Source organism: Rhinolophus sinicus, chromosome 14, assembly GCF_057876585.1.
Source record: "Rhinolophus sinicus isolate RSI-liver-muscle chromosome 14, RSI-T2T, whole genome shotgun sequence".
Lineage (NCBI taxonomy): Eukaryota > Metazoa > Chordata > Mammalia > Chiroptera > Rhinolophidae > Rhinolophus > Rhinolophus sinicus.
The window spans coordinates 182235037-182246539 of NC_142514.1; the positions used below are offsets into that span (position 1 = coordinate 182235037).

The window sequence follows — 11503 nt, forward strand, 5'->3', positions numbered from 1 at the left end:
CGCGTGGGCGGGGCCCGGGCCCGGGCCCGGGGCGGGGCCAGGCTGGGGACGTCCCGCCGCCCGGCCGGGAGGAGGCGCCCGCGGGACGGGCCCTCGGCTGCGAGGGGAAGCCCCGAGGCGCTGCAGAGCTGGCAGCGCCGAGGCACTTCCGCCAACCACCGGTTCCCTCATTCTACAGGTGGGGCGCCCAAAGCCCAGAGGGTTGGAAGGCATAGGAAAGAGGGTACTCCATCTCTTCGTTTGCCCCCCCACCCCCAATTGCCAGATGAAACACGGACATGTACTTTTTTCTTTTTTTTACAAAATGTATTCATCTTCCTTGGAACTGAAAAATAAATCTATGTACAAAACAGGAAGAGATCAGGCTCCCCTCACCCACTCACAAACACCTGCAGATTTCCTCTGGGGTCCCCCGAGACATACTGGACCTAGGGGAGGTTCCCAGAGGGTCAGAAGAGGTCTGCTCTGATCTAGGGCCAGTTTGGTCAGGAAGGAGGCGGAGCTCAGGATTCACACAGGCCTGGGCCGGAGTTTGGAGTTTCAGTGTCCCAGACTTGTGGGCTAGGGAGGGGAGGAAGCTAGAATTTCCAAATTCTGCAAGTGCCTCTTAAGTACTTTAGGGTAGGGGGCTTGGATTCCCAAGGGACAGAAATTTTTTTTTCTCCCCCAAGGGATAGAAATTTTAAGTGCGGAAATGTTCTCCTAGGGGCCAAGCAGGATTCTAGGTTCCCAGACTGGAGACAGGGAACACTTGTGTGTCTAGGGTTTAGGGTGAAACCTCAGCCCCACAGGCTGGGAGTGACCCAAAACACAGTTCAGGCCTATGGTTAGAGCCTCAGTTCTGAGGTGGGGTCTGAGTTTCCGAGGTTGGACCTTTAAGGATTGGTGCTGGGGCCCAGGGTGGGGTTTCAATTGGCCAGCTGGGACTCTGGGTTTCGGACCTATGTCCAATGACAGGAGCTGGGGTAGAGACTGACTCTGCTGACCAGAGCCTCAGTTCTGGGTAGGAGTGGGGTCTGGAGGCCAGGCCTAGGCCCCCTTGGCCAGGGGCTGGAGTGGAGCCTTGATCAGGATCGAAGGCCGGCTCCCTTGGGCTGGCAGGGAGTCCCAGCGTAGTTCAGAGGCCCTTGCGCTGACGCTTGAGGAAGGAAAGAGTGTAGTCACTGGGTGTAGACACCTTCTGCTTCTTCATCTGCACTTGCGATTGCGCGGTGAGCTGCAGCTTGATGGCACTTGAGTTGATCTTGGTGGCCACCAGTAGCTCCTTCATGCCCTTCATCTTCTCGCTCTGGAAAGTGAGCACCGGACCCTCTGGTGGTGGTGATGCAGCAGGTGGTGGCGCTGGAGCGGCACTGCCACCTTCAGGGCCGCGGGCAGTGCTCGGGACCGTCCCTGAGGGTTTCCGGGGGGGTCCTGGTACCGCACCCTGGCCCGTGCCTGGGCCCTTGTCCAATGCTGGCTTCTTGGGTGGTGGAGGCTCCTCGGGCTTGGACTCCCGCCGTGGGCCCCGCCGCCGGCCTTCCCGGGCTTCCTCTCCCCAGGGCTCCTCCGCCTCGGCCGCCTCCGACTCCCGGCTCACTATGCGCACCTTTTGCCGCACCTAGGCCGGATGGGGAGACCAAGATGAGGCAAAGGTTGCAAGCCAGTGGCTGGATCCCCAGGCCCCAGCCTCAGCTGTCCTGTGGTGAGGCCTCCATCTCATATGCACCCAGAGGGGATGGTGAGCAGATCCTCTTCAGGGCCACAAAGGCTCTGGCTCCTCTGTAGCTGCTGTCACCACCTGTCCTCCCCAGTCCCCTTATGCAGCTGCCCCTCACCTGTCCTTCGAAACGGCCTAGGGACTGCACAAGGAAGGTGGCCCAGCCCACATGCAGCACAGGCGTGGGGCTGCCCTCTTCCCACTTGCAGATGCCATCATAGAACCGCAGCAGATGGGCGAAGCACTCTGGGTCCTGGAGGGCAGACCCCTGGCTCTGGGGGCCCTGGACAAGGGGGAAAGGAGGGCACAGGTCAGAGACCCTTATTTGCCCCTTATTAGAGGGCACAGACCAGGTCCCTCATTTAGGCAAAGAGCCCCGGCTCCGGAAGAGGTGAGCACAGGGGGAGAAAATTCTTAGCACCTCCTTCCTTTTACAGAATCGGTCCTTAGCCAGGACTTGGGAGAAAAGGGGGAACTATCCCTGACCTCCAGCCCACCCCCTCAACTGAATGAGGAGCCCTGGCCTTGAAAGAGATGGACTTCCACACCCCATTTACTTGAAGGCACAGGGTAGAAACTCCCAACACACCCTCAGCTCCCTCAAACCCAGGCCCAGGACCTCGGCTACTGCTGAAGACAACAGAGCTCTCTGCGCTGGGCCACCTTCCTCAGTCCACCTTCCACCAGTCCCCATGTCCTGTGACTGGGAGCCCTGATCAGGTAGAAAGGTGAACCCAGGTGAGCTCCAGCCCTTCACCTGGGTCTGCTCCCCTGGCCGCTCCTCGCCGGCCTCCAGCAGGCTGGCTGCCTCCTTCAGCAGGTTGGGGATGACATCATTGGCTACCTCAAAGAACTCCTTGTAGATCTCCTCATCCTCCCGGCAGTAGTTGTAGCTGTGAGAGCAGCAGGGCACAGTGAGGCCTCGGCCGTGGTGGGTCCCCCCAGGGACGTGATGGGGGATGGAGCCCAGGTTTCCTTTCCTGGGTCATCCAGGGACCAGGTGAGTGGTTGGGATCCTCACTCCGAAATGATGGTGTATGTGTCAGTTCCGAGCAAGAGTGAGGAGGGGGGACATGGGGCTGGGGGTGTGGGCTCCACTGATGGATGATGGTGGTTGGAAATGAGGAGGAGATGAGAGGCAGGGAGGGAAAGGCCCTCATTAGGAGTCCCTACCTCCTGGGTGGTGGTGGCCTGACTGCCTAGGGACTAGAAGGGATGGGGCTTGGGACCCAGGCCTCACTCCTGGATGAGGGGGGTTGGAAATTTGGTAAAAGGGGAAGAAAAGGTGGGCTGAGGCCCTAGTGGGGGTCCTCACTCCTGGATGACAGTAGCTGTGTCGGCCCAGGCCTGGAGGGCTTCGCGCACATTGCGGTTGCGACAGTGGTAGCCAGCCAGGTACATGTACGGGTAGATATGCTCATCCCGGTAGTAGGTCTTGGCGGAGGCAATGCCCTGGGGGAAGAGCAGAGGGGCCTCAGGAAGGCAGCCCCCAGCTGCACCAATGACATGAGTGTCCCGTTGGATCATACCCAAAAGGGACAATAGGCAAGATCCCAGAGAGTGCCATCTCCAATCCCACCTCTACTTCCTGCCATCCTCTCTATCAGGTGCCCCTCCCTGGTTCTGCAAGACTGCTTGATGAGACCTGGGCCAGAATGCAGGTGGTGGGGACCCTCACAGAACAAGGCTTAGGGAAGGGAAGGGGTCCGTCCTCCAAGCTCAGGGCATGTCCCTTCCCAGGCTTTGCCACATACTCCTACGGAAACACCAAAACCTTCCAAGCACAACCCAATATCCCTTCTATCTCCTCACCCCAAGTTAACACCCTGTCCTCAATACTCCCACATTTGAGCTCTGTTATACTCCGGGAAGGACAATGAGAGGCAACAGAAAAAGGGCTAAGGTGACAAATCACTCCCAGAGCACCTCCCAGCCATGACTGCACTGAATATGTACATGGTAAATACAAAGTGGGTGACAGACCACAGTATACCGAGTTCTTCTCTCACCAGCCCCTCCAGTCCCCAGGTAGAAGGGCACCCCAGCCACTGCTGGGTCTCCCTTCTGTACCCTCCAGACACAGCCGCACCTTGTGGTAGAGAGTGAGTGGGTCTGGCCGGCCAGGGGTGGGCTCCAGTTCCTCCAAATCGGCCAAGTTCCCCAGTGCCATGGGGTACCTGGGAAAGGGTCATGAGTCCAGGCTGCAACCCGGGCTCCAGCCCCGAGGCCCAGCCTGGCCACTTCCCCCTACTGACCTTTCCAGATGTCCCAGGTCATAGAGCAGCCAGAGCAGCTTCTAGGGGCCAAAAGAGAGGGTATGAGCTGTGGGGAGGGGAAGGGAATTCTCAGTCTATGAGGCAGAGGTGGGGCCCATTATCAGCAGGGACCTCCCACCAGGTAGGAGGGGCCAGAACCCAGGAACCAGCCCCTTATTGGAGTCAAAGCCCTTTCACATCTCAATTCCACTCTCCCAAGAGGCCCGGAAAAGGCCAGGCCCGGAATTGTTAACCATGTCACAGAAGGGGATGGTGGAGCGCAGGGAGGGAATGTATCCCCCTGCCCAAGGTTCCACGGGTACACCTCACCTGCTGCAGCTGCAGTAGCTCCAGGGAGTCGGTGTGCAGGTCAATGGAAGGGTTGATGGCACACACCATAAATGCCACCTCCATCTTTCGGTCACAGCGCATGTATGATCCTTTCAAGTACAGCCAGCTCTTGGGAGAGGACAAGACCAGATGTCATGATGGCCCACTTGTACCTGCTCCAGGGAATGACAGCCAGGAAAGGGGCCCTTTTTCATCCCCTTCCTGACATATATAGGTGGTGATGGGAAGAGGGGAGTGTGGCCCAGGAAAGCATGGCCCATTGGGTGGCTTAGGATAGGAGTGTGAAGGGGGAGGAGAGGAGGCAATACCCGTTCAGCCACACCCGCGTTGACCGTCTGGCCCCTGCGGTCCTCATTTCCCTTGCCATGCCAGGTGACCTCAGCTGTCTGTTCTCCATTGGGCCCAAACACTACCCAGGCATGGTCCTCAGACAGAGCAAGATGGACATCCCGGAGACCCAGAGCCTGGCAGGCCCCCACCACAGCAAAGGCCACACCAGAGCTGTCCAGTTTGGTGCCTGTGGAAGGGGGAGGTAATGAAACAGGGTCCTCTGGGCTCTGGCCCCGGGGGGAGGGGGTTAGGTAGTGAAGGGCCATGTTCCCTGCCACCCTCAACTCCAAGCCTACACCCAAACCTCAGATACTCTTCCATTACCCTTCTAGCCCCTCCCTCCTATGTGTTCAAAGACTCTCCCTCTCCCTTTCCATTCCCCATCCTTAACAGACCTTCTTAGATCTTCCATTAGCTCCACCCAGCCTTTGACCGTTCCTTCTCTTGCTTTGCAACCATGTTATATGTTTCTGTTAATTTAAGGATTTTGTCATTTTATTGTGTCTATCATATAACAAAGCTAGCACAAATAGGACCTCTGGCGAACACTCTTTTTTCACACACCCAATGGCAAATACTCCCGATTTATCTCTGCACTCTTTTACCGCTAAGCTCAGAAGCAGCCTCAGATTCCTTCTCAATACAGCACTCCAGGATGTGATTGCCAGTCAACTGGGCTTGGAGCAAAGAGAGATCTTTGCAAGTCTGAACCTTAAGCCTTCACCAGAGGTGAAGCCCTTGGTCTGTTCACTTTCAAAACATTTTCATAGGTATTTCATTTGTCTCAAATGTAGCCTGATTTTGGCTCCTCAGCTCCCACCTCCAATCTGCTGCCACCCTCTGTGCCTCATGCTGGGCTGTAGAACTCCCCATAGCTGCTCAATGGCAGGGATGGGGCGTTGCAGAAGGTAGGTTAACATATTTGGAACCAAGTGACTGGGGTCTAGTCCTAGCCCTGCCATTCTGTGTGACTTTGGCATATCCCTTCCCCTCTCTGGGCTTCAGTTTCCCTAACTGCAAAGGAGGGATTAACACCTGCCCAACCTCACAAGGCGTGTAAACCATCCAGTGTTGTAAATATGTAGGCCAGGGTTCTCAGGTGGGACAGGATTCTCCCCCCTTGCCACCTGTGAAGCTCCTACCTGTGATGAAACTGAAGAGGGATTGGATGTGGGCCCGATCCTTGAAGTAGGAGCGGCTAAGGCTATTCCAGATGACATCAGAGACCTTCTTCACCAGCTCGCGGCTGGAGACGCCCCCCTCTCGAGGGTAGAGAGACAGGTCCACGGCACCTCGGATCTGGGCGGTGAAGCGGGCATAGAGCGCAGCGATGATGGATAGGTCGGCAACGGGGAAGTAGGTGAGGCCGCCAGGAGGGTCAGGCGCGGGGCTGGGCTGGAAGGTGAGCTCCGGCACGTTGGTGGGGATGACGCGGTTGACAGCTAGGAAATGCTCCACGAAGCCCAGTACCAAGGATAGGAGCACCAAGTCCGGCTCCTCTCGGCCCAGCTCGGCTGCGAACAGGCGCACCACGTCGTCGATGGAGCGCAGAGGGAACAGCGTCTTCTGGGCGGCCTTCAGCCCCATGGCGGCGGGCCTCGGCCTGCGGGCGAGCCGGGGGAGGGAGGGTCGGGTGGGCACGGCCGGGGGGAGTCCCCTCCTTGGTTCGGCTAAGGTTCCACCCGCCCCCGCACCCACACGATCCCTTGCTTCCCCGCCCCCTTCACCCTCCGATCTTCTGCTCCTCCTCTTGCGTCGAAGAGACCCCCTCAGCCGATGCTGTAGGGCCTCCTCGTTCCCCCACAGCCCCAAGAGCCCTGGCCCTAATGAGGGTGCGCCCCTAGAACCCCGCTGAGGATCCCTAATGGCCGCCCCGCCCCCTCCCTGCGACTGTACCCCCGGAGTCCTAGAGTTCGTTGGGAAGGCGCCCCCAGACCAAGTCCCCCAAACCCCAATACGAGTCCTGGCCTCAGTCCCCCGCGCCCACCTCCTCGCTTACATCCCACACAAGGCACCGCGGCGCCCGCCGCCTAGAGCCTGCTGGGAAATGGAGTTCCGCCCCTCGGGCCGCACTGCCTCCCGGGAAGTGGAGGCCAGAGCCCTCTCCTGCCCCTGCCGAGCCTTGAAATGGTGGCCAGCCGGGCCAGTCCGCGGTTGCTTATGGGAGTGGTAGTCCGCTGCTCTCGGAGCCCCAGAAGTAGGTGAGGAGTGGAGACAGCTCCACCTTCCTGAGGTCCTCAGGGATTGGTCGTTCCATTTCACGCAGATCAGGTAGCGGAGAAACCGCACTGCATTCTGGGATATGCAGTCCGGGGAGTGACCACGCACCCTCCGGAGGTCTCTGCGCTTCTGTAGGTTATCACGTGCCAGCAAGATGTGAGGAAAACGGGTATTTTCAAACGCTGCTGGAATGTAAATGTGTTCAGCCACTTTAGTTGGATATTTATCAATATCCATGAACATGTAAATGTGCTCACTCTATGTCTAGCAATTTCCCCCCAGTTCTGCCCATGAGAAAATCTAACATGTGGAAAGAAGAACATCTAAAGAAACATTATAGTTATTTGTAGTAGAGTAAAAGAAGAATGAAGTAGCTCTCTGCATCCTAAAATGGATCTTCAGGACACTGTTGAAGGAAAAAAGCTGCAGAACAATTATGTACGATAGGATAGTATTTATATCAATATTTTAAAACTTCAAAATAATACTAAATAAGTTCTACAGTCATTCATTCATTTCCTTACTCATTCAACAGATTTTTGGTGTCTACAATAGGCCAGGCACTCAATTTTAGGCACTGGATATGTAGCAATATGTAGCAGATTTCTGCCCTACTTCACCTCTTGTGGGTTTTCTTCCTCAAAATCCATATAAGCCTTGTCTACTCACAAGAAAACATCCAGCAAATCCAAACTGAGGGACATTTAACAAAATAGATGACAGGACTCCTCAAAAGTGTCAAGGTCATGAAAGACAAGGAAAGACTGAGAAGCTGTTGAGACTAAGGAGAGACTTAGTAGAGACTAAGGAGACGACAGGACAACTAAATGCATTGTGGTGTTCTGGATTGAATCCTGGAACAAAAGAAAGGACACTAGTGGAAAATCTGGTGAATAGGGTGGCCGACTGTCCCACTTTGCTAAGGACTGGGGGAACTTAGGGGTATGGGACCTTGCATTTGAAAACCAAACCAATCAAGTCTTAGGTTCCTCAGAGCCCTATTTGTGAAATTCAAATAAAGTCTGTTGCTCTATTCAGTTTTCATCGATCGAGTTTTGACAACTATACCTGGTTGTGTAAGATATTAACATTAAGGGAAGCTGGGTGAAGTGTATATTGGGATGAGATCACCAAGGAAGTGCTGCCACGGGCTACCATGTACTGCCCAAGTGAGTGGCCGGCAGCCAGGACAGCCACTGTGAGCTGCTGTGAGTGGACGACTGACAACCGGCTGCCTCAGCCAGGGGGAGCGCAAGGCTCATAATACAGCATGGGCCAGGGAGCTGTGTCCAACACAACTAGACTGAGAAACAACGGCTTGAACGGGAGTGGGGGGGGAGGCAGAAAAAGGAGGGGGAAAAGAGCAGTTTGGGAGAAAAAGCCCAAAGTTCTTGGACACAAGAAAAATGGGAGGAAAGAAAAAATTGGATACAGTGACAATACACAACTCTTTCAGGGAGCTTTGCAGCAGAGAAGGAGAAAAATAAGATGGTAGTTGGTGCGGGGCAAGAGGGTCAAAGAAAGCTGTTGTTGCTATTGTTTAATAGGAGAGAACTGCAGGACTGATGGCCTTGAATGCATGGAGAGAATGGGAGTTCCCAAGTGACAAGTGTGGTCTTTGCTAGGAGCACAAACAATTTATCTATAATAATTGGAAAAGGCAGAGTACTCAGGCTTGTGTGGTGGGTACTTCAATTTTCTGAATGAACTAGGAAGCCTAGTGGGGCTCTCTTCCTCCCTCCTAGACACCCTTGCTCAAATGTTACCTTCTCAGTAAGGCTGACCCAGCCCTGACCAGACGGACCAAAAAATCACGCACTCCAACCCAAGTTTCTCTTTTAATTTCTCCACCCTGCTCTACTTTTTAAAATTTTTCTAAAGCATTAACAATGTCTGGAGCGGATTTTCTCAACCTAGTGCAACCTAGGCAGGCACTGTTGACATTTGGGGCCAGATAATCCTTCATCTTTGGGGGCCCCTATGCAAGGCAGGATGTTTAGCAGCATCCCTGGCTCCTACCAACTAGATGCCAGGAGCACCCCTCCGCCCTTGTGATAACTAGAAATGTCTTCAGACATTGCCAAATGTCCCCTGGGGGACAAAATTGCGCCTAGTTTGGAACCACTATTCTGGCATACCATTTACTTGTTTATTGTTTGCCTCCTACCACCGAAATATAAGCTCCACAAGGAACGTGTTTTGTTCACCGATGTGTCCCATGTGCCTAGAATAGTGTCTGACATGTAATTGGTGTTCAACAAATATTTGCTGAGTAAATAAATACATTCATGCAAAAAAGGTGACTAACGATTGACCTAGAATTGAGGTTGTGTGAGGAGGAACATAAGGACACAAGAAGAATGAGGGAAAGCAAAAGTGTGGCAAAATTAATGGATTGGAAGTTCCAACAGGGTCAAAAGGTTTTGGAGTTGGAGTGCTGGAAAGATAGGGGTATTGGTTGGAGAGTGGGATGCTTGAGGTTGAGGTTATGGGGAGAGGGTTGTCGTTATCGGCAATGAAAAGACCGAGAGCTGTGCTTCCAGTAGAAACCTAACACAAGGTTCATAGGCAATTTGAACATTTCTAGTACCTCCATTAAAAAAAGTAAAGAGACATAAGTGAGGTTCACTTTAATTATATCCAAAATGTTTTACAATTTGCAATCAATATAAAAATTATTAATAACTCGTGTATTTTTTCCTCACCAAGTCTTTGAAATCTGGTATGTATTTGAAACTCAGAGCACGTCTCAGTTCCGACGATCCATATTTCAAGTGGCTGCCAATAGGACGGTGCTGCTCTCCAACATGGCTGTGCGGGTGAGTGGCTGGGGTGGGGCAGAGGACGAGATGGGAGAAGTCCAAGGAACTGAGAGGCCTGGCAATTGGATCACCCACGGGCATATCGAAGTCCCTAAGAATTAAAGCAGGAGTAGGACAGAGAGACTAACAGCAAGCCAGGAGCTAAGATTATCTAGAAGTGTGTCAGAAAGAAAGTGGGTGGTATGAGCTGATAACTTGAGCTCAAACATGAATGTCTGAAAGGAGGGAGGATGCATGTAAGTTGAGATGAGGATTCAGGAGGACACCTACCCCACCTCCAGGCCCGGTGGCAGGAGAGGTGTGGAAAGTCTGTGGATTCAGGAGGGAGCAGTAGTAACCTTGGGGAGGGCAAGGTTTTTGCTAGTGCAGGAGGGTTACGGACAGTTTGCAGAAGGGGAGGAGGACATACGGGATTTTGCAAAAAATGGGCCATCGACTCTCAAGGTCACAGGGGCTGAAGGTAGAGATGGTTCAGGAAAGGGGATGGCAGGAACCATGGAGAACCTGGAGGCCTGAGTCCCTTGTGGTGAAACTCATCAACAGGGATAAAAGGCAGGACCGGTTCTCATGATCTCGAGGCTGGGCTGGGCTGGGGGCCAGCTGCGAGTGTGAGGACACTGAGGGCAGGGGTTCCTGCCAAGCTACGAAGCGTCCTGACACTCACTTGATTCCTGCTAATGGAAGCAAGGAGGCCAGGGGAGGGCTCTCCACCGACATGTATGTGCGGGCATGTATGGAGCACATTAACATAAACTGACCGTATAGGGAAGCGGAGGGACTCAGGGGAATTCAGCCCCTAATTGTTTACCAAAAAAAATGTATTATTGGAATTAATTTAAAATAGCATCAGCTATGTAGTATTTTTTTTTTTAAAGTTTATTGGGGTGACAATTGTTAGTCAGATTTCAGGTGTACAATTCTGTAATACGTCATCTATATATCACATTGTGTGTTCACCACCCAGAGTCAGTTCTCTTTCCATCACCATACATTGGAAGCTATGTAATATTCCTAACAAAAAAGTTAAATGTGAATCTAACGAGGACACAATCAGACAAATGCAAATTACAGGTCATTCTACAAAATAACTGGATTGGACCCTTCAAAAATGTTAATTTATGAAAGACAACAGAAAGTGTGTGTGTGAGAGAGAGAGAGAGAGAGAGAGAGAGAGAGAGAGAGAGAGAGAGAGAGAAATTGTTCCAGATTAAAGAAGACTAAAAAGACATGACACCAAATGCAACATGTGATCCAGAATTGGATACTCAAGTTTTTAAAATGCTGTAAAGAACATTCTTGACACAATTGCACCATACGCTGGGTGACTTAAACAATGGAAATGTATTGTCTCACAGTTCTGGAGGTTACAAGTCTGAGATCAGGTGTCAGCAAGGTTGGTGCCTCCTGAGGCTGCGAGGTGTCTGCTCCAGGCGGCTCCCCTAGCTGCTGGTTGTTTGCTGGCAGTCTATGGCATTCCTTGGCTTCTAGAAGCATCACCCCGATCTCTGCCTTTATGTTTACATGGCCTTCTCCCTGTGTGTGTGTGTGTGTGTGTGTGTGTGTCTAAATTTCCCCCTTTTTAAAGGACACCCATTGTATTGGATGAGGGCCCACCCAAATGACCTAATTTCAACTAATTACATCTGCAAGGACTCTATTTCCAAATAAGGCCATATATTGAGAAATTTGGGGTTAGGATTTCAAGATATGAATTTGGGGGGGAGCCCAATTCAACCCATAACAGATTGTGTGTTAGACGATATTGTTGTATTGATGTTAAATCTCTCGAAACAGCAGTGGCTTCTGGTTGCTCCTTATTCTTGAGA

The 11503-nt window shown here is 52.9% G+C and overlaps 1 protein-coding gene across 3 annotated transcripts; it reads right to left on the bottom strand.

The window, feature by feature from the left end:
* Positions 1 to 284: 284 nt before the first annotated feature.
* On the bottom strand, positions 285 to 6791 carry MEN1 (menin 1). Of its 3 annotated transcripts, none has more exons than XM_019737697.3 (10): positions 6635 to 6791; positions 5778 to 6238; positions 4614 to 4822; positions 4285 to 4413; positions 3955 to 3995; positions 3789 to 3876; positions 3015 to 3151; positions 2457 to 2592; positions 1818 to 1982; positions 285 to 1600 (listed from the first exon to the last, which is right to left on the bottom strand). In XM_019737697.3, coding segments are annotated over exons 1-10 (1851 nt in total). In that variant the 5' UTR covers positions 6637 to 6791; the 3' UTR covers positions 285 to 1117. The 3 variants fall into 3 exon arrangements, with proteins under 3 accessions (XP_019593256.2, XP_019593258.2, XP_074192740.1); XM_019737699.3 differs by having other exon boundaries at positions 6623 to 6760; XM_074336639.2 differs by lacking the exon at positions 6635 to 6791 and adding an exon at positions 6532 to 6587.
* Positions 6792 to 11503: the final 4712 nt, after the last annotated feature.

Excerpts from the sequence above, each read along its gene's own strand:
- MEN1 (XM_019737697.3), bottom strand. Across the intron at positions 3,152-3,788 it reads CACTCACTCTCTACCACAAG|GGCATTGCCTCCGCCAAGAC; the intron begins GTGCGGCTGTGT and ends CTCTTCCCCCAG. Across the intron at positions 2,593-3,014 it reads ACAGCTACTGTCATCCAGGA|CTACAACTACTGCCGGGAGG; the intron begins GTGAGGACCCCC and ends CTGCTCTCACAG.